General features: G+C 35.6%; 2 protein-coding genes and 1 long non-coding RNA gene across 5 annotated transcripts; 1 reads left to right on the plus strand and 2 right to left on the minus strand.

The window, feature by feature from the left end:
* Positions 1–521: 521 nt before the first annotated feature.
* Positions 522–5341, minus strand: LOC116022337. 3 transcript variants are annotated; one of them, XM_031263032.1, is made up of 3 exons: positions 4153–5314; positions 1631–1672; positions 522–1228 (listed from the first exon to the last, which is right to left on the minus strand). In XM_031263032.1, exons 1-3 carry the CDS (start codon positions 4982–4984, stop codon positions 729–731), a joined length of 1374 nt encoding a protein of 457 aa, XP_031118892.1. In that variant the 5' UTR covers positions 4985–5314; the 3' UTR covers positions 522–728. The 3 variants fall into 3 exon arrangements, with proteins under 3 accessions (XP_031118892.1, XP_031118883.1, XP_031118874.1); XM_031263023.1 differs by lacking the exons at positions 522–1228; positions 1631–1672 and adding an exon at positions 3021–3708 and having other exon boundaries at positions 4111–5138; positions 5235–5341; XM_031263014.1 differs by lacking the exons at positions 522–1228; positions 1631–1672 and adding an exon at positions 3021–3708 and having other exon boundaries at positions 4111–5313.
* Positions 5342–12405: 7064 nt separating this feature from the next.
* LOC116022798 (ethylene-responsive transcription factor RAP2-1-like) lies at positions 12406–13346 on the plus strand. The gene has a single exon (XM_031263682.1). The coding sequence runs from the start codon at positions 12627–12629 to the stop codon at positions 13080–13082; it is 456 nt and encodes a 151-aa protein (XP_031119542.1). The 5' UTR covers positions 12406–12626; the 3' UTR covers positions 13083–13346.
* Positions 13347–17256: 3910 nt separating this feature from the next.
* Positions 17257–19527, minus strand: LOC116022910. Its single transcript, XR_004099314.1, has 3 exons — positions 19359–19527; positions 17598–17654; positions 17257–17486 (listed from the first exon to the last, which is right to left on the minus strand). It is a non-coding gene; the product is annotated as an uncharacterized LOC116022910 (long non-coding RNA).
* Positions 19528–22690: the final 3163 nt, after the last annotated feature.

The following is a 22690-nucleotide window of genomic DNA, read 5'->3' on the forward strand; positions in this document are numbered from 1 at the left end:
TTATATATGATATATTTGACTACTCCATATATTATTAAATTCACTGTTAATAATACTCCATACAATTATATATAATATATTTAACTGTACTGTATAAGCATTGTTTTCTTAGAGGGCATAAGCACTGTTTGTTTGTATTTTTATTGATAAAATAAACCTAAAGTGGCATAGAATTAAGTGTCTCCTAGGAGAAAGGAGCCATACCAAAACCTATGTAGTTGTGACATGTCTCAAATTCCTACTTCATACAATGTTTAATAGACAAAAACAGAATTGTAGCATAGTGTTTTTTTTAGTTCATTTTATTTTTATTTTTTTTATGTAATTTGTGTATTACTATATTACATACCGTAACAAAATTTACTATATGTAGTATGTACAAATCCAGATAGTAATAGCAAGTTTCCTTGTTTACGGAGTAACAAAATCTACAAAGTACTTATTAGTCGACCTCGACTTGCAAAATCTGCGAAGTACTTATTAATCCCAAAAAAAAAAAAAAAACACCATATGCAAGGAGGTGAATGTAAAGAGATAACATTAAGAAGAAAGCATATTTTTTTTCTAAATTTTGTGGATCATTTTGCTTATCTACAAATCAATATTTTTCTGGTTACAAGGAAGGCAATTCACACAAAATTTTGCAGCCTTCATTCAAGAGAAAAAACAAGAAATTAATACAAGCAAAGTATGATTAAAAGAAATGATCTAATCTAATGATGATGATGCTATAGAGTGTTGGGATTTTTCCCAGAACTATCCAACACAATTTCAAACAGCTCCCCTTCAGATTCCAAGTCAAAATCTATCTGCTTCAGATTATTCACACTGTGCCCATTGCTCCTTGCTGCAGTTGCGCTTCTGTTCAGCCACTGGGAATCGATTCTCCCCATGGAGAAAAGCTCCTTGCTGTCTTCATACCCTATAGCTGCTGGAGAATTGCTTGCCAGAGGCCCAATGAAGCATGGATTTGGAGTTCTCTGCAGATTTGCAGGTGCATACTTGAATGCACTCTGCCCAAGATTCACCACAACCATTATGTCAGCATTTGCAGCTAAAGTTGGGTACAGTGGGTTCCCAAATTCCTCGGATTTGCAGTGGATTTCATGGATAAGGTGTGAATCCACTGTGAAGAATACCTTCTTCTGGGTTGGATTGTACCCACACCCAAGCACCTTCTCTGCTGTCCCCCATTCTTCCCTTTCTGATTCATTCACTAACATCATCCCTAACCACATCAAAACACCAAGGTAAGTATAGGACTAACATATCCTAGCACGGAAATTCAGTTAGTTTCTGTGTGACAGATTATGGTCAAGGACACAAAATTAGTATTAGGAGTAGTTCAGAGTACGGTCCTCCTACTTAATGGGTTACCCCTTCACAATCTATAAGTTCGGACAGTATTAGAGTTTCATCTTCTTGTGGAGGTGATCTTTATGGACAAGACATTAGTCCTCACAATTATAAACTGGTTAATCACCATGATTTACCCTTCATAATCCCGTGGGATAGGGTGTGGGACCTTAGGGTGAAATGTGGGCAAGTAATTGACAAATGACAACATATTTGCAAATGATGTTTGGTTCTGGGAAATGAAAAGTAGGATGATGTTTGTTTTGTTTCTTACCATCAAGACAGACAGAACCGTTGGAGTTGAATCCAATGGAACCAGGATAGCTCCCAGGAAGCTTCAATGGAAGAGAGCCACATCCACTNAGTGGTAATATAATTACTAAACATATAATCTTGTAATGTGTGAATGTGGAGTTTACAAAGTGTGAATGTAGAGTATCATATAATCCTGTAATGTGTGAATGTGGAGTTTACAAAGTGTTAATATAGAGTATAGTGTATGTGAATGTAGACCCAGGTCCACCTTGCAAGGTGGACCTGGGTCCACGGCATAACAATTGATTAATTAGCAGGTTGGCACTTCAAAGATTTGATGGATTATCCAGATAGCCAAAGCCCAAGGGTTGCGAGGCCCTTAATCCAAAACTACCTAATCTCATGATCTCCAAATTAAGTCTAAATAACATTCCTATTTTGTTTTGATTATATTTTTAGTTACGTAAAAAAGTAATGTTTTCCATTAACTACTGCTTTTTACTTTTAATTCATTATTAGTGGTTTAACAACGTCAACCCATAATTAATTAAAGAATAAATTAAGATTCCCAAGGCACGCTTTTAAAACAGCGGTCATGTTCATGCATCTTAATTCGCAATGCCAACACCGATGCACCATATCCTAATCAAGATTACACAACTCATCGCCATCTTCATCTTTTTCATCTTCTTTACTCTTTCCATACCATTCGAAAGGACATCTGGAAATCACAACCACCATTTTCCAATACCTTTGAAATCAGAGAAACACGACAAAGGGGAAACACAAACAAACTGATTCTCGTATGAAATTTCAAGTATGATTGCGGTTTCTATCAGGATCATATCAATATTACTTATTAAGTATACTTATATATGATATATTTGACTACTCCATATATTATTAAATTCACTGTTAATAATACTCCATACAATTATATATAATATATTTAACTGTACTGTATAAGCATTGTTTTCTTAGAGGGCATAAGCACTGTTTGTTTGTATTTTTATTGATAAAATAAACCTAAAGTGGCATAGAATTAAGTGTCTCCTAGGAGAAAGGAGCCATACCAAAACCTATGTAGTTGTGACATGTCTCAAATTCCTACTTCATACAATGTTTAATAGACAAAAACAGAATTGTAGCATAGTGTTTTTTTTAGTTCATTTTATTTTTATTTTTTTTATGTAATTTGTGTATTACTATATTACATACCGTAACAAAATTTACTATATGTAGTATGTACAAATCCAGATAGTAATAGCAAGTTTCCTTGTTTACGGAGTAACAAAATCTACAAAGTACTTATTAGTCGACCTCGACTTGCAAAATCTGCGAAGTACTTATTAATCCCAAAAAAAAAAAAAAAACACCATATGCAAGGAGGTGAATGTAAAGAGATAACATTAAGAAGAAAGCATATTTTTTTTCTAAATTTTGTGGATCATTTTGCTTATCTACAAATCAATATTTTTCTGGTTACAAGGAAGGCAATTCACACAAAATTTTGCAGCCTTCATTCAAGAGAAAAAACAAGAAATTAATACAAGCAAAGTATGATTAAAAGAAATGATCTAATCTAATGATGATGATGCTATAGAGTGTTGGGATTTTTCCCAGAACTATCCAACACAATTTCAAACAGCTCCCCTTCAGATTCCAAGTCAAAATCTATCTGCTTCAGATTATTCACACTGTGCCCATTGCTCCTTGCTGCAGTTGCGCTTCTGTTCAGCCACTGGGAATCGATTCTCCCCATGGAGAAAAGCTCCTTGCTGTCTTCATACCCTATAGCTGCTGGAGAATTGCTTGCCAGAGGCCCAATGAAGCATGGATTTGGAGTTCTCTGCAGATTTGCAGGTGCATACTTGAATGCACTCTGCCCAAGATTCACCACAACCATTATGTCAGCATTTGCAGCTAAAGTTGGGTACAGTGGGTTCCCAAATTCCTCGGATTTGCAGTGGATTTCATGGATAAGGTGTGAATCCACTGTGAAGAATACCTTCTTCTGGGTTGGATTGTACCCACACCCAAGCACCTTCTCTGCTGTCCCCCATTCTTCCCTTTCTGATTCATTCACTAACATCATCCCTAACCACATCAAAACACCAAGGTAAGTATAGGACTAACATATCCTAGCACGGAAATTCAGTTAGTTTCTGTGTGACAGATTATGGTCAAGGACACAAAATTAGTATTAGGAGTAGTTCAGAGTACGGTCCTCCTACTTAATGGGTTACCCCTTCACAATCTATAAGTTCGGACAGTATTAGAGTTTCATCTTCTTGTGGAGGTGATCTTTATGGACAAGACATTAGTCCTCACAATTATAAACTGGTTAATCACCATGATTTACCCTTCATAATCCCGTGGGATAGGGTGTGGGACCTTAGGGTGAAATGTGGGCAAGTAATTGACAAATGACAACATATTTGCAAATGATGTTTGGTTCTGGGAAATGAAAAGTAGGATGATGTTTGTTTTGTTTCTTACCATCAAGACAGACAGAACCGTTGGAGTTGAATCCAATGGAACCAGGATAGCTCCCAGGAAGCTTCAATGGAAGAGAGCCACATCCACTTAGCCCTACAGACAGGGCAACATGATTCCTGTTTTCCTTTCCATCGCCGCTTGGATTCTTGGGTGTTTTTGCATTAATGTCGTCTGGAATAAGCTTAATTTTGTCATCTTGTGATCGCCGGCTCTCTTCTTGATCATCACAGGGCAAAACTGTGATCTCAAAATAAGCTTCTTGTGGGAACGGTGAAGCCCCCAATGGCGGGCCCGGTAACGGGAGACAAGTCTTGATTACGGACGAAACGGGAGAACCCATTGCCGTGAAATTGTGTCTGCTGCTCGTGATTCTCTTCAGGACGTCGGAGTTACACCGGAATTGGATTTTCTGCATGAAATCCGCCGACCCCGGCGAGACTTCCCAGGTAATCTTCGCCGCCGCCGTTTGATTCCCGTGGTCGCCGGTCCCGCAGGCGCCCAACAACGACCTCGCCGATTTAACCGACGGCGACGGCGTATACGCCGTGAAACCGAACTGCGACCACCCGTTCTCGACGGCGTCCGTGACTAACGACGGGTGATCCGCCCAACTGAAAACCGCCTTCGCCGACGGCCCTCGCCGGAAAACGTAGTAATTGGTTTTCTTGGTGCCGTTTCTGTCCAGATGATGAAGACTCACATGGTGAAGCTGAGATACCGATCTCCCCGCCGGCCCATCCTCCATAATCTCCGATTGCCGCTCTTCAACCCGTCCTCTCCGGCGACACAAAACTTTCCGGACAACCAAAATCACCAGAGAAACAAGAACTCCGGTCGACACCGCCGCCAACGTGATCTTCAACCATTCTTCCATCTCTCCAGTCTCCGCCAACTGCAAATTAAAATCCTCACTTTTCTGGGAAATTCTTGAAAACAGGAAAAGATGTACAGAGAGGAACAGAACAGAGATGCCTTTTGTTCAACATAAATATGAGGGCAGGCGTGGACTATGAACGATTCAAGAAAGGCTGCAACAGTGAGCAAAAAAGACATAAAAAAAATTTACTTCATTTCTGCTAATACCCATAAACCCAAAAACCAAAATCAATTACACTGAGTCAAACCATGATTTCTGTAACCTCGTATGAATTTCAGAGGACAAAATTTGAAGATCCTATCCCCACGTGTGTCAAAGATCATATGAGGTCGGTTTTTTACCCATGGTGACTGTTTTATCTTGGGGTTTAAATTTAATTAGTTGTCTTTATTGACTTGTGTATATCATAAATATATCCATTCCGTTTAAACCCGATGCCTATTCTCTGCATAATATAAAGATATAGAAACGTGTTTTCAACGGGAGGGGCTTAGAGGTATGACCTTCTAGATAAGTTAAGAAATTGAAGGATTATAGTTTTGAATTTTTTTTCCTAATATTTGTTGTTTCAATCAAATTAATTGAATAGGAATGTGATAGCGTAAAATGGACAATAGTATAGGAATTTGTTACAGTGTAATGAAAGGAATAGAGTGTGTAAAATAAATATGACGATTGGTCAAGAGACTCTGGACAATCATATATTATTATTGAGTAAGATGAGTGTAATGAAAATGAGTACTAGATGATCATTGAGTCGGGATGAAGTAAATGACTTATAGGCGTTATAGCGCACATTGAATCAGTCTACACTAAGTTGGTCTAGTGTCGTGCCTCCACGCATCTCCTCTTTACTGACTCATCAAATCAAGTGGTTGGTACAGTTGTACCTGACGCCTAACTGTACTCTTTCTCTTCTGTTGCACATGACCTCCTCGATTATAGTAAGCTATACTTAAAGGTGCAAGTCGAACTACTAGACCGATCAAGTATGTATAACCCATCCGAACATTTTTAAGTTGCCAAGATATAATAATAAATTATATTTCAATCAAATAATAGGTCAGAAATTATGATCAAGTTACTTATTAAAATGTTAAATTATTCATAATTAATTAAAACATGTTTATTACGAAGTAATTTTTAACTTCAATATAAATCTAAACTAATCACCTTTAAGTTTAGATCTAACACTTGTGTAATAGTCATGTAATATTGACATAAATCATATAATCATCCAAATGCACGATATTAATTATGTTTTTTTTTTCCTTTTAAAAATAGCATTAAAACCTTGATGTTAGTCAAAACATAATTAATGTTTTGCCGACCGTTTCTTGAATAATTAATTGCAAATTAGGTAGACGTGCAAATGATAAAGATGTTGCCATCAAATCGAAGTAAAGCATAACCAAAAGACTTGCATCCCTTAAGCTATTGACGTTTGGGACAAAAATGCAATGGACTAATAACCTTCAAACTATTCGCGGTATAAATATAATCATTAGTTTTTAATGAAATAGTAAATTTAGTATTTTTATTATATACATATCTTATTTATTATTTAAGAAAGTCTAATTTAAATTACTGACTCTAGTCAAAGATGAAGACTTAGGTGGCCAAAGATTATAGTTGAGACTGAGGACACCAAATACTTAACGGTCACAATTGAACTACTAAAAGCGCTATCATTTATTGTTGATGCTTTGTGTAATGATGACTTCAATTTAGTTTAATGAAGTTGTGTGGTTTTTTGTTTTTGTTTATTTTTGTTATTGTTTTTTTTTTTTTTTTTTTTCACATTATCATTAGTCAAAGTTGTCTTACATGAGTTACATCCCCATGCTATTCTAGCATGGGCCAAAGGCTCAAACCAACAAGAAAACTTAGTTCAACTTATCGATACTAATCAAATATGAGGATTCAAGTGGGTCGAAGATCATGGCTAGAGCTGAGAATAATCAATAGTTGATAGCAGTTACAATTGAACTACTAAAAGTGTTATTTCTTCAATCATAAAATTTTGTCACGGCGGTCGGAGAGAAATAAAAGTGGTTGTCGACCAATGAATATGCCATAACTAATTTCTGCCTTTTTTTGTGAAAAAAATATGTTGAACAATGTCTTTTTTGGTTGTCTTTGCACGCCATTGATGAGAAAAAGGACCAACTTAATCTTCTTTATCAGTGCCATTTTTCTTTTTCTTTTTTTTTTTTTGAAATACTGTTGACCCTGTTACATGTAGTATCTGTCCATATGCCATTTTTCTTTTCTTTTTGCTTTTATTATCCCTTTTCCTTTTCCCGGCCTTTTTACAATTTCAAAACTGAACCCTTCTTTTTCAATGTCATTGACTCAATTTGTTTATTATGGATTATGGCCCATTCTCCATATTCTGGGCAACATATACCAGCCCATATTGTGAATGGATATAATGGGCCACTATAATCTCTACCCCAAACTAGCTTGATCAATAGGTAATAGGTTATATGGTTCGCGGCAAATTATTATGTGGATCATGGTCCATATAGTGCTATGTGTATCATAACAAAAAGTACACTTTTATTGTGCTAAATGTACATTATTTCTGTACTGAAATATATAATGTACATCCACTAAATATAATGTACATTTTAAATATACTAAAAGTATATTATTTTTATACTGAATATATATTATGGAATATTTGATAGTATCGTCCACACAATAATGATTGATAATTTGCACCACTAACTATTTGGTAATTTATGTTATGATCATTAAGCGTGTACCCTAAAATTAGTGTTGCCTGTGGGGATCGATCCCACAGTGGAAGACTCAGGAGAAGTAACTGACCTATCAAAACATGTAACTTGGGAACAAAGTATCACATGATAAGATTATTTTACTTTTATAAAACATTCTTAATTACCTTAGTCCAAAATGCGTATAATAATTTTTATTATATTATTATAATAAAATATATAAATATAATATTTTAATTTATAATATTATATTTTATAAATAATACTCATATTTTAATTTAAAAATTATTATTACCTTTATTATCATTATCATTGTGTAGAGACATTTTGGTTTTTATACTCGTTATTTATTACCATTCTAACCCCAACCAAACAATAGAATCAATATTTTCAATAATTTATTTTTCACCAACCAAACAATGGAGCCAATCTTCATGGTAATTTACTTTTTTCAAGAAATTTCAATTTCATTTCTTCTCAAATATTATATGCAAACCAAGCAAGCTCGGATGGAAATATAGCCAACAAGAGAATGAACCCACAACATGATGCATAACATCACGCCCCACCAACCAACCAAGCTACTCAATTCTTAATCACAAAGGCATGACAATTTATACATATTCATGTGAAAGGCGACGGGCAAGTAGTGTACTGACACATGTATGACCAAGAATGAAGAATAACCAAAGTCATATACTTGTAAGTATATGGGGGGTCTTTGCACTATATAAATGGCTTGATGTTTCCCTTTAGACATCATCCATTGGTTCACTATAGTCATTCTAGTCCATTGGCTTGTGGTTTTTACTTTCGGATAACCAAGGTTAGACTCCTTTAGTACTTATTATTTATTTTGTTATTTGGATCGTTATCTCAAACATTGTACATACTATTTGGATCTAACGCTACAAGTAATTAATAAAATTACTATTTTCCTACATCTATTTCTTACCCAATTTATTATGAACTCGGTCTCGATAAAATCATTTTATATATAGAGAGAGTTGACATGTTTTGAGAACGTAACTCGAATCAAAACATATATTTTAATCCAAATTCATTGTGATATACAAAGTGCAAAAAATAACCAACGAAAGGAGAAGAAAAACTAAAAAAAACTAAAATTTGAGGGTGGTCATACGCCTCAACAAAGTGCATGAAAGACACATATATACTTGTTGAGCGTGCAAATCATGCGAAATGCGTCCCATTATTTTATGGAAAATACTATATATACACACATTTTTTATTCTTAATTTTTTACTTTACCACACAAATCTTTATAAGACACTTGTATTAGGATCTCATAAAAATAATTTATTAATACTTGTCACATCAGAGAGTAAGATTTGGGGATTCATGCAATAAAATTCTTATTGTATTTAACATTGACAAAATCATAAAATAGTATACAAATACATCTCCCCTCTCCTCTCTTCTTTCTCCCTACCTCACACAAAAGTTTAAAAAAAAAATAGTAATGGGAATGCTCTTAGTGTTTTATGAGCATGCAATTGGGCATTAGAAGTTAAAGGCGCAGCCAAATTAAATATAATTTGTCGATTTGCAGCGCCGTGGAGCGGATATTGCAGGCGGCCCCATTAATATAGAAGTCTAGGAACGAGTTTGAATGTATATATATACAATATAGTGTTAGCTTTATCCTTCTCAATCTGCAGATCTGACCCAAATATACGCCGCCGATACGAAGCAAGTGTGGTGGATTTATGGCGGCATGCAAAAACTTGTCGATTCGATCATTTTGTGATAATACTAATGAAGCAAGTGGCATGGCGGCAGCACATGTCTTTTTTTGAGTTCTACTGACTCGGTTACAATGTTGTATCTGTTCATAGCTATTTTCTCAACCTACTGAAACACAAAAAGTCAACAGCTGCCTTTACTGAAGCTCGAACCCACTCCCTTCCATATAGAAGTATACACCAAATGCCGCTTGACCACAAGGTCTTTTTATTTTTCATACTATTCCTTAATTTATTATCCTATCATATCTTTGCAAGCGTCACCTCACAATTACCAAATTAGCATCGTCTTTTGCTTAATTTTTGTCATTTTATCTAAGGTAAGGTGAGCAATTACACCATTCCGTGTACGTATTTCGCGTCTCATCAATTCATATCTTAATTATAATTTAAGCCATCAATAATGTTAATAACTTGTGTCTAATGTGAAATATTCCCTGAGCCTATAACTGTATACGGTCCATACAGGCTGTATAGCACTCTGGGTTCGTTCCCGACCTCCCGAGCCTCTCCCGAGCTACATTACTTCTATATGCCGACCAGTGCAAATAACCGCATTCAGTCCCACCAGTCCGCCTTTTGGGCCGATCAAACGTATTCTAACGCATGGACACCTCAGTAGTGATGAACTAACTCACATCGAGCTAATTGGAGAGGGAGAAGAGAGAAAGAAAACTGAATCTGTATTATGAAATGATTAATGTTCAACTGACTTACAAAGGGAAAGCTAAAATGTTATATACAATGTAGAAAGCAGTTGTAACTGCAAGTAACAGCTAGCTAACAGCTTGTGAACGGCTAACAGCTAGTGTGTGGCTAATGTCAAGAATGCCCTTTAACAGGATCACTTCATCAAGTAGTCCTTAAGTGCATGCCCTGAGTGCCTGGCATGTATCCCGGCCTCCTGACTCCTATAAATAGCACAATTATTGATGGTAAGATGAGACTATTGACATTTTTATCTAACTCCTATAAGCTCCGGAGCCTTCGACCCATTGTCGATCACTCCCGAGCCTACATACTATCACAACGTAGATCTAATCGTATAACTTAGAGTATTTACCACGTCAATCTATGTGATGCAAATCGGACAGAAATAACGACAACACGCATAGATGTTTTTCCCTAGCTATTCAAAGTGAATACTTTTTTTTGTTAGACCATGAGATGTCCTAAGTATGTCCTAACTATAAAAGACACTTGTAAGCTTGTACCATATTCAAACTAATCTCCTTTGCACCGTGTCAATCCACTTAAAGGATAAAGTAATGGACATATTATTTTTTTTTCATACAAGAGGGTGTTGTGTGTACTTTAACCCACAAGAATGGCATAGTAACATTACCAACCCTTATATCATTATTTAATTTGATTTTTTATTTGTCAATCAAACGTGCATAAAACGTAAAGAATGAATGATTGATTGAATTTGGGAAGTGGAACTTGAACCAAGCTAAGGCCACAAGGGGGATAGCAATATAGCACATTAGCATGTATGTATATATGTATATATAGGTGCAGAGGCCACCACTCACCAGCTTTCAAACAGGCATAGGTTGAAATTGATTGGGGCAATTTGCGTGGACGAAATGTCTTTCTCAACCGTCTCAACCCCCCTTTGTCATCATCTATCACCGACTTAGTCTTTTCTTTATCTCTTTCTTCCTTTTTATTTTATATATATATGTATGTATGTCTAATGTATGGATCCCCCACTTTGCAATTGATATATAATCTCCACATTTATATATATCATGGCATTCAACACAACTGTACTAAACTAGTGTTAAAGTCACTGTCACTATTTCAATCATCACCTATAAAACTAATGCATCATTTAATTAGTTTAGTCAGTTGGACCTTCTGTGCCCAAACCATCACCCACCCCCTTCCTACTACTTAATGTATTTTTATTTTTTTTATAATCATCTTATAAGTTCAATAGTTGATTCATGTGTGGTAAATCGTGAGCAATGGCATAGGATGAAGTCCTGGTAGCTGTTGTCTGAAAGTTTCATATGATATTGTGATTTTTTTTCCATTCGATTATCTTGTTGGCCGTGTATGGGACTCCTTAGGTGAAATATTCTTTGTTCTTTTCTTTAAAAACATTAGAAAAAGAGATAATATAACTATATAAGTATGTATGTGATGCTATGATGATGAGTATAATAATTGGGGTGGATGTATAGTAGTAGAGAGAAGAAAGAGTAATGAGAGGCGGATGGAGGTGAGGGTGTGTGGAGTGGAGGCGGAAAATAATGAAAAGGAAAGGCGGGTGGCGATGGACTATGTCGGCCAATTTTGTATGTATATGTATCTTTAAGGATGGAAGATCAACGTGGCGGCCGCGTCTCACGACAAACCAAAACCAGCAGCCAATTAGGAAACAAATGCCCTTCCTTCAATTCCCCACCCCCATCACAAACATATATGCTAGGGATAAACATATACAATATTTTAACCCATACCAAAACATTTTACTTAAATATAAACAGGACTCTTCTTATGTGTTTAAATTATCTTTCTCTTCAAATTACTACATTTACTCGCACTTTACAATAGATTAATTGAAACTATTTGACCGACATAAAGCTAAACCAACTTTGCTCTTAGTTATCTTAAGTTCATTCAATTAATATATTCTTATTTCCTATACTTTATTTATTGCAGATACGGTAATGTAATAGAATCAATAGTATTAAAAAGAATACGATAGTATACAAAACTTTAATATTTTTGACAAAATTGTAGTTTGAAGGGAAAAGTTGGGAGGTGGAAAAAATTTGCCCCACAAACGCCTTCATCATCTCTATCCGTCTCTCTTTCTTTAATTTCTTTAGTTTCCCTTCCCTCTGTGAATATAAAAGTCTGAGCCGTTTTATTTCCACACGCCACCTCCATATAAATATGACAGCTTGGCTCGTGGCAATCGTTTCTTGATAGACCACCTCAATTGGATTGGATTGCTTTCATGGATTCATTCCCCTTTTCTTTTCTTCCTTTCTCTCTATGTTATTAGTTTCGCCTTTCTTACACTTTTATACATAAACCCCCCTTTTCCCGGCCCCTTATTAGCTTATCAGATCACCACCGGAACTGAAAAAGTAAATTCTTGATTTTCCGGCGATGGAAGGATCGGGAGGAGCCGCCGAGAAGAGGAAGCACAGCCGGCAAAGCCAGCAGGAGAAGCCGTACAGAGGGATCCGCATGAGGAAGTGGGGGAAGTGGGTCGCCGAGATTCGCGAGCCGAACAAGCGCTCCAGGATTTGGCTCGGCTCCTACTCCTCCCCCGTCGCCGCCGCCCGCGCCTACGACACCGCCGTCTTCCACCTGCGCGGCCCCTCCGCCCGCCTCAACTTCCCGGACTGCATCGCCCGCGACGACCAGCTCCGCGACCTCTCCGCCGCTGACATCCGAAAGAAAGCTACTGAGGTCGGAGCCCGCGTCGACGCCCTCCAGTCGGCTCTCCATGCATCCGCGGCCGAGCCGACCTCCCCGACCCTCAACCAGAACCGGGTCGTCCTGTTCAAACCCGACTTGAATGAGTACCCTAGCCCCGAAAGCTCCGAGGAAGATATCTAAATCTCTCAAGATAGTGACTACGGGTTTTCCTAATGGATCAGAAAAATAGGGTTACCTTATTTCTGTGGTTGTGTATGGTTAGGTTTTGGTTTCACAATATTTTATGGTAACCCTTAGCTCCATGATTGATGATGATGTTCTTCAATATAATCCAAAGGGATTATATGTTAATATTTACTTTCAGGTTTTTGATCGAGTAGCTATTTTCTTCAACTTTATAATCAAGAAAAAAGCATATATATAGAATATTAACAACTCAAATCAGTTATTATTCCTTTTTTTTTTCCCTTATTAACCTCAGCTTGTTTGATTCTGCCATTGTTCCATTCGCATGTTAATGAATTGTTGGTAGTGGAAGGCAAAGAAAACATGCTAGTGGCCTACATATAACATATAATCAGTTCCCAGGCCAACAAATTATTTAGACAACTGAGCTAAATCCGTCATGCTGTTGACTTATAACCACAAATATACAAATTCTGAAATGATTATAAATATCTTAAATTGATTTACCTTATGTTATTATTTAAAAAAATTAATTATTTTCTCAATTATTTTGTGTCAAAAAATAATTTTATTTCATTATTCGTGGGGAAAAAAAAAGTAGGGTGGGGGATATAAGTATATAACAACTACAAATATAAATTTTCGACCGTACGATATTTTAGAAAATTTTCTGAATAAAAAATGAATGTGGATATATATATAATAATTATTATGATTGCGATTGAATAATATAATGCAATAATCTGATTAGCTTGAGTATGAAGACTGAAGTGTATGTGGAAGGCACCACCGTCACACGCGCGACGGAGGAGGGAGGAAGTGGGCCGGAGTCATTGTCAAGGTCCTCTGAGATGATGGGGAGGTGGGCGGTGCTCATTTTTTTGGTTCTATTTTCTTAATTCAATTATTATTAATTATTTTTTCGAATAACCCGAGTGAATAAACCTGTAGCCGTTATCTAAATTAAAGGTGTGACTATTAAGTAAATTTAGCCTTATGACGATCGTAACTGATAAATGATCAGAAGGAGATAAATTAATTTAGGTTATATATAACTGATTCATACTAAAAAGGCCAATAAACTGTTCCTGGGAAATTCTTAATTCAATTATTGTTATATATACTACTATGTGTATTACATGACACTTGTAACAGTGACATTTCTTTTCTCTGCCGTCTACAATGGCTTGGCCTTGTGTATGTATATACGTACATGTTAGGTTGATGACTATGATGTAGTGATTGGAGGGGGACCAGACACATACGTAGCTTGTATTAATGTTCTGTACTTTCCATTTCACTCTCTAATCGGTTGAATTGAATTTCTTATTTCTGTTGCGTTGTCTGTGGGTTTTCGCCGACCAATATAATGGGAGATCAAGAGCCACATAAAACCTCAAGATTATATTCCTAGTTTTATTGTGTTTCCTGCATGCTAGGGAACGGGCCTTATCAAGGAATTCAACCATTTTCTTTTTAATTCCACCATTCATATTTAACCTCAGTTGAAATTATTATTCTTGACTCACATGTAACTCGATTCAAGAACTTAGAGAAATAATAATGTTAATATAAATATAGAAATTAAAATTCATTCCATTGAGTAGTCTTATTAAGTATACATGTTATATATTCACTATTCAGCTACCATTAAATTAAGTTACTTTATTAAAAGATAGAGACACTATTGTACGTGTCCAGCTCCCATTAGCAAAAAGGACAAAGGCTCGTATCTATCACTAGTCCAGTAGGTGAAAGAAAATCTTTCAAATTTAACTTTTACATACTTTATAAGGAGTCAACGTGAGATCGTATCAAATCAGGGCGACTAATCTCGACCTGACAAACAATTTGCATGGGACGTGAGCTGTAGACTGCAGAGAACAACCTAGTATCTATCCATGCACCCTAGCTTTCCTCAAACACAACTGACAACTATGATTCCATGAATCACAAATGTTGTCTTGCAGCTACCACTGAAGAAATCTCAATAAAATGAGGATTGTACAGATAGAAACCAAGGTGTATGTCAATTAACAAAAACTGATGATACAGATCAGCGTTGACTCTATTTAATTTACTATTAATTTCACCACCTCCTCCTCCTTCTCCATTTCTTTATATGGGGCGGTTGCATTTTCCACTTTCTTTTAAAACAACATAATCCATCCCTGATTGTTTCATGGACGTCCCACAATATAATGTCCTGCAAATTAAATTACCCCATTTTTTAAGTACGTGTTTGGTGGCTGGTTGTTCAGTCAGTACAGTATATTATATTTTATAATCGCATCTATCTTTTATGTACAGCTGAGATATTTGAAGATCTTTCCTGCATTTTCTAATGCTTTGGTCGGCAGCTCCCATTTTTATTATGGCTGATGCAATGTCCATGGGTGGCAGGAGGAAGATGCGACACAAACCAAAAAAAAAAAAATCAAATATAATTCATTTCAAGTGGAGTTAATTGAATCGCTATATTAATTATACTGTGGTCGGCTGGCCAGTCTTTGCTTATGTATTATCTGCTAAATCATGTATTAGTCTGGTCAAATTAAGATAATTACAACCCATAATGACAATCTGGAAAAAACAAACAGAAAAGGGGAGTTGGCGGTACAAGGTGGCTTGATAAATGACAAATTGCCAAGAGATATCTTTTGGGACAACTTAGTCGAATTGATCGAACAGTTAATTTGGTAACCACAAACTTTAGGTTTAATCTTTGTGGAAGCTGTCAATTGGTAATTTTTTGATGACTAAAGTTACAAAATGAACCATTCAGATAATGATTACAGATTTTCTTGTAAATTAAAGATTTGAGATGGGAATAATTAAAATTAAAATAAAATAAAATAGATTAAAAAGTCGGCAAAACACAGTTTTTAAGATAGATACGGTGAAATTAATAAAGATGACAGCAGCAGCAGCAGCAGTTTTTGACGTTGACAAAATAATTTTTTTCCAGGCAGGACACGATGGTCGCCGAGTTTGGCGCAATTAGGTTTTTGTTTACAAGTGCTATGGTAGGACACATTGAGTCATTTATGGCTAAGGAAAAAAGAATTACATGTTCTAAACAATACTATTATCTATTATCTCTTTTTGATGCGATAATAGATCATCATTACTAAGGGTGCGTTTGGTTCGCACATGGGAATCGGAATCGGAATGGGTATCAAATACTTGGTAATGGTAATGGGTTTTGGTGAAAGTATTTAACATGTTTGGTAATTGGGTGGAATGAGAATGATTATTAATAGTTGAGGAAGAAAGGGGGAAGGGAGATGAAACCCTTATTTAATAAGGGTATGAGTTTTGTCATTAATGGGGTATTCCAAACCCATAGTAGCATTTAAAAAACCTATCAACCAAACACAAACAATCACTTTCATACCCATTCCTTATGCCTAAACCCACCAACCAAACACACCCTAAGTTTTAATTCTTACCTAATTATTTAGGAATACGGTAATGAAAGTATAATTACACTTGAAGTATATAATAATTCGCGAATAGTCTCATCACATTCTATATTGATTAACTTGTATTTTTTTTTTGCTAATTAATGTTAAATCCTCTTATATACATTCGACTATAAAGTCAATAACATACATTATTTTTCAGCATTTTTTTAATATATTATTGAAAATTTTTTATTTCACTGAATTTACGAGCTAATAAAGTAAAATTAAATTACGTGTAGAGACATCGCATGGTTAATTAGTCAAAGAAAAGTTGCAAGTGATTAATTGGAATGTTCTCATCACGTGCTCTTCGAGAGGCATGCCAAGCTAGATTATATTCAGCAATCAAGACAGTAATATGTTACTAATAGCTAGACACATATTCTTGATGATTAAAGAAACATGATAAAGCCGTTGCACTAAGAGACATGGAGAGTAATGTTGGGAAGTTGAAAATGGCATCAATGTTGCTTTAGTGAATATATGATATGATTGCTACTTTCTAGCATGCTCATCAACATAGCCTAATGATACATGAAACATGCCAAAACTTATAATTTTTGTGACAATTTTAAATTTAATACTTTTAGAGCAAAACTTACTTTTTGTCACTAGAGGTCACATGACTTGTAGTTAAAGACAAGACACGTTAATTATTAAAAATTTGAGCATTTGATTAAAAGATTTTACCAGAATTATCATGTCGCATTGATAGCTGCACTAAGAGTCTGCTTACCAATTGTCTTAAGATAATGGATTAAGAAGAGTTGTGAGTCTCGGGGCGGGTTATAAACCAAACACTGATTTTATAATGGAAGTGAATTTCTTCATAAGCTAGCCATGTTGCAGCATGTTTTGCACCTCACAGTATTTGGAAGGCGACATGAGTGGGAGTATTCAAGCTTTTCACAGTAGTCCACCTACTACAGCTCTGTTCCAATTATATTATAATCAATCAACAGGAAAAATCATGACATCTTCAAAGTTTGATTTGCAACAAAAATATAATAGTATAAAATTTGGTCAGCAAATGCTCACTTACTGTGATACAGTGAGTTTCTCTCAGTTTTCAAGATGCCAGAATTGACAGAAATATCTCCTACACAGCAAAAAACACAATGAGAAACTGGTGAATTTTTTAGCCTTGTTTGCAACTGATTCGAATCTTCAACCAACCAAAACCACATATGGTTAGTAAATGGACAGGAGTGTTTGATGCTGGTTATCTATCAATCCCCTTTCAAGATTACATGTGGTGCCATTGGTGTATTTAAACAAATAAGGCCCAGTATAAGAACCAGAAGACTAGACAAAAATGGCCCAAGGATAGTACTCCATAGTATTAACTATCTTAAAATTCAAATCTCCATGCTAGAGAGCCATCTTACCATGCCAAGAGCAAAAATTACAATGACATGAACATTAGAATATGGAATTGAAAAACATCCTGAGTGATGGTTATTAATTATATTGGACAACAGACTTAGTTCACCTGAAGATTCCTACCTTAAATACTCCCGAGATTTTAGCCAAATATGCTGATGAAAATAGCAAGTTACAAAATTAGACTAAACAAATGTAGAGATCAGTGGAACTACAGCAGGGGTTGGATGAAATTGAGATGTGGAACAAGGCATCTAAGGGGTAAGGGCAACCCTGGTCACTGTGGTGAGGAACGTATTCCAATTTATATTTACAGTATATATGCTTATGCTGTTAGCCTTGTACATGGTACAAATAATCTTGTCGAATGCAGACCTAGCCTTCGAGGCTTACAAGGGTGCTTTACAAATGACTTCAGGCAGATCATAGTCGAGGTTTAGGATTATCAACAATTCCTTAGTTGATCATATTGGACCTCCATAAAGGTGCCTTACAAATGGTTTTGGGCAGGTCATAGTAGAGGTTTAGGATTATCAATAATTTCTTAACTGATCATATTGAACCTCCAAAAGGGTGCTTTACAAATGGTTTTGGCCAGGTCATAGTGGAGGTTTAGGATTATCAACAATTCCTTAATTGATCATGTTGAACCTCCATGGCAGATAATGATCCCCATTCAGATATTACACTTCAAAAACTTCTATAAAGTGCAAAGTTCTACACATTCTATAAAGCTCCAAAATCTTAGCTAACATGGGACTGCAACCCAACCATCCCATGGAGTTTCATGGTAACATGTATCTCCCTCACCATTCAAGATGTGTTTAGAAATTAGTAAGTGGAAAAAACTTCAACTTGATTACTTCCAAATTATGGACTAGAAAATGTTATTGATAGTGTATTGCTCAGTAGAGACACTTTTTATTTAGCTCATTTGGTTTCAGGGTTACTGCACTCAATACCAAGGGCATTAGAAATTCATAGTCAATTCATCTTTGGTAATGCCCACACCAGAGCACATCAACAACAAACTGTTTACAACTTGAAGATATATTTAGAAGTCATAGTAACAGATACTAACATATATGAGAATATACATAGGAAAAGCAGTATCAACATGCCTCTTAGATTTAAGTGTTAAATATCAACAAACTCAAAACATATCCTCCTAATCACCAGAACTTCTGATCAACTACAAAGCTTCAGTCTAAGGCATCTGATGTCTAAGTGTAACTTTTAATCGATATTATTCAAACAAGAAGCTAGATGCAACCAATTAAATTAATCAGAAGCGTACATTAGAATATAATTGGCTTTCTGATAATCATTACAAATTAAGTTTTAGAATGTAGACTGTATGCATACATAGTTCCATGAAAGAATCAACACAGCATCGCTAGGGCTAAGCTGGTAGTCTTACCTCAGTGCCCTGTGGATGAAAGCTCAGGAATTCACGAAAAGCAGTATCATTGGGCGTGCATACAACGCACGAGAGCATGTCCTAGGAACATATTCGCAATGCATAATTGCACTTTTGCGCTGCCGGAGAGCGCTAAAAAGTTAACGGAAAACGGTGGAGGCTACCGGAATGGAACACCGCCTTCAGGTCGACCAGAAGAATTGAAGATGAACGGTTGAACACTTGAACTCAAGCGCATATTGAAGACGGTGTCGTTTCCTTGGAGGGGCTCTCCCGCCTAAATTTCTTATTTTCTTTGAGGTGCCCCGTATTTGTTAAAATTACAGTGATCACCCCTCAAGTCTCCTCTGGTTCCAATTAGGGACGACGTTTCACATTTGTATTTGAATTTGACATTTTTGGCAAAGGACTTGATTTCTTGCTCCAATAATGGGGGATGGAAAAGATTTTTAGGAAACAATAATGGGGCCGGAAATTTTATTATTCATTGAGGATGGGGAATATCAATCTTATCTTATTCTTGAAAATATGTGTGTTTAAAATAGTAAATATTCATACATTATATATAATACACATTAGGACATGAAAAAAGTATTTTTCCATGAACTTTGAGGCATCAGGAACAAAGAATAAAATGTCACATTAAACATGTCATTGGATTAATGATAAGTGACTCAAAAGTCAAAAGTTGATATTTGCTATAGTATGTGATCCATGTTGAAATTAATTTTTTTTTTTAAAGAGTACAAATTTTCAAATCTCACATGGTGGGAGTAAGGAAAGGGTGAATGGGCTAAGAACACCTAAATAAGGGTTGATTATTTTTATGAGTATAGGTACTGATAAAAAATTAGTAAATTTAGACCATCTAGAGGGTATAGAAAGTTACAATCTGCTAGCTAGTCTAGTGGTAAGAAGATAACTATTATGAAGTTAAAATGCACATAATAACAAACATTTTTTAGTTGGAAGTACATAATATTATTAACGATAGAAACATAATTTAGATTAGTAGACCCTGACCAATGATATAATTTGGCCACAATGTTAGTTTGGATTTCAAATATTATATTTGAACTAAAAATAAATTATATAAAATCTAACTCGTATGGAACCATTCATTAAAATTGGAGCAATTAATAAAGAAAACACAAATGATTGAGCAACCAAATGAATTGAAATACATGTGCTAACACGGATGCACCTGCAAAAAGCTAAGAGCTTTAAAAAATCTCCAAACAATTATGGGGGTGTTTGGCAAACGGCTGATAGCTTATAGCTGATAGCTGGTTAGTTTAGCTAGTAGTTGATGGCTGATTGCGTTAACTGGTTTGACCAGTTGGTTGTATTAGCTGGTTATAAAAAAATTGTTTGGTAAATTAGCTGTTTACTAGTAGTTAATTGAATGTAAAATGACATTTAAAGGTATGAATGTATTGTATTATTTCAACCTTTAAATAAAATAACAAATACACCACCCATTTAAAAGTAAATCTCATTGATTTCAAAGGATAAAATAGTCAATATACCCATTGATCCCAACCAACTGATACAAAAAGCTACATTCATTAGCTTTTCAATTTTCAGCTTATTGGCTCAATAAGTCATTTACCAAACACTTCAAAATAGCTTATTGGTTGGTCAAACAGCTAAACTTAATCAAATAAGCTAAAATTTGGCTTATAAGCCAATAACCAAACACCCCCTTTGTATCTTTTGTGGCGGGAAACTAAAGTGCACGAAAATGGTCATTATTAACCATCGCAATGAACATTTTTCGATATTGTCTCTAGTCATGAAATTGAAGTAAGCTTTTGGGTTCACTAACATGACAAAAGGAATTGAATATGGATCTCAGAGTAATAGTGGAAAGTGGAAAAGATAAAGTCAAAGAATGCGACGTGCATTTGGATTTTAAAAATCACGAAGTAAATTATAAAGATCACAAGTGGATGGATAGATCATCATTCTCGTATAAAAAATCATGAGTTAATTATTGGCCAAGCTCATTACACATATAGTATTTCTAGTGCAGTTTACATATCTTGTGTTGTTTGCAGGTTATTATATAGAAGTGGTGTTTATTCAATACACCCCTTTACGTATATGCATTTAAAAGGATGTAGAAGTGGGATATTGGGATGTAGAGCAACACAACAAAACGTTGCTTAAAAAGGGAGCTAAAAAGGAGCATAAAGGCATGATGAAACCTAACCAAACCAGCAAAAGCTAGCAGCAAAGGAGGAGGAATAAAATGAAAGTAAAATTAAAGGAAAGGGGAAAAAAGTAAAGTTTGTTAATGGAATTGAAAAGGTTGTTTCAGTGGCATCAATTCATGTACTCCCTAATTGTGTTTGGACGACTGTCATCCATTTACACCCCTCCTAACAAATCCCTTTCCTTGCTCCCTTTGCACCCACTTTCTCTCCCATGACATGACCCTTTTCTCTCTTAATCTTGTCCTTTAAATAATCTAAAACCTTTGCTTATAGTGTTAAGATCTAAATGCCGCATGATAAAAGTCTTGACTTTATACCTATATGTCCACATTATATATATATTTTGTATCTTAGCTTATTGTGTTATTTGGTTTGTTCACTAAAGGGATCACTAGTAATCATCCTTTATCATTTTTAAATTTCTTGCTAGCAAAACTGTAACTAAGGTGTAGAAACGAAAGGTTATTGCAAAAAGTTGGTGAAGACGAATTCTCATCTTACTTGAAATATAATATTCAATTGTATGAATTACGATTTTTGGAATAAATCCAATGCCACATGTCCATATCCGTCGCTCATTATATTGTGCACCACTGTTGCAAAAATCTCCGCCTAGGCGATAGGCGCTCCTATACCGAGACAAATTGCTCCCTAGGCGTCCGCCTAGCTGGCTGCCCGCCTAGGAGGCCGCCTAGCGCCTAACTCGGTCGACTGGGTCGAGTTGGCGGCCGAATTTGGCCGAGTTAACTCGTCCAACTCGACAGAGTTAGTCGAGTTAATTCGAGCGAATCGGCCTTGTTAATTTTATTATGATATTTATATATATTTAAATTTATTTATTTATATAAGTAAGAGAAGTAAGAGATATATATGTAATATATATAATATAATATATAACTACACCTACACACATGAATTGATTTTTTGTTTTTATAGGTCACCGCCTAGCGCCTACTGCAACCATGTTGTGCATCAAGTGCGGGTGCGGGCTGATGATCCATTCATGGGCTATTTGTTTTGTGTGTTGAAAGAAATCGTGGTGACTATCTAAAGGTGTGTACAGAGTAAACACTGTCTTATAACTAGAATTGAAAAAAAAAAAAAAAAAAAAAA

The sequence above is a fragment of the Ipomoea triloba genome, chromosome 1, assembly GCF_003576645.1.
Source record: "Ipomoea triloba cultivar NCNSP0323 chromosome 1, ASM357664v1".
Classification (NCBI taxonomy): Eukaryota; Viridiplantae; Streptophyta; class Magnoliopsida; order Solanales; family Convolvulaceae; genus Ipomoea; species Ipomoea triloba.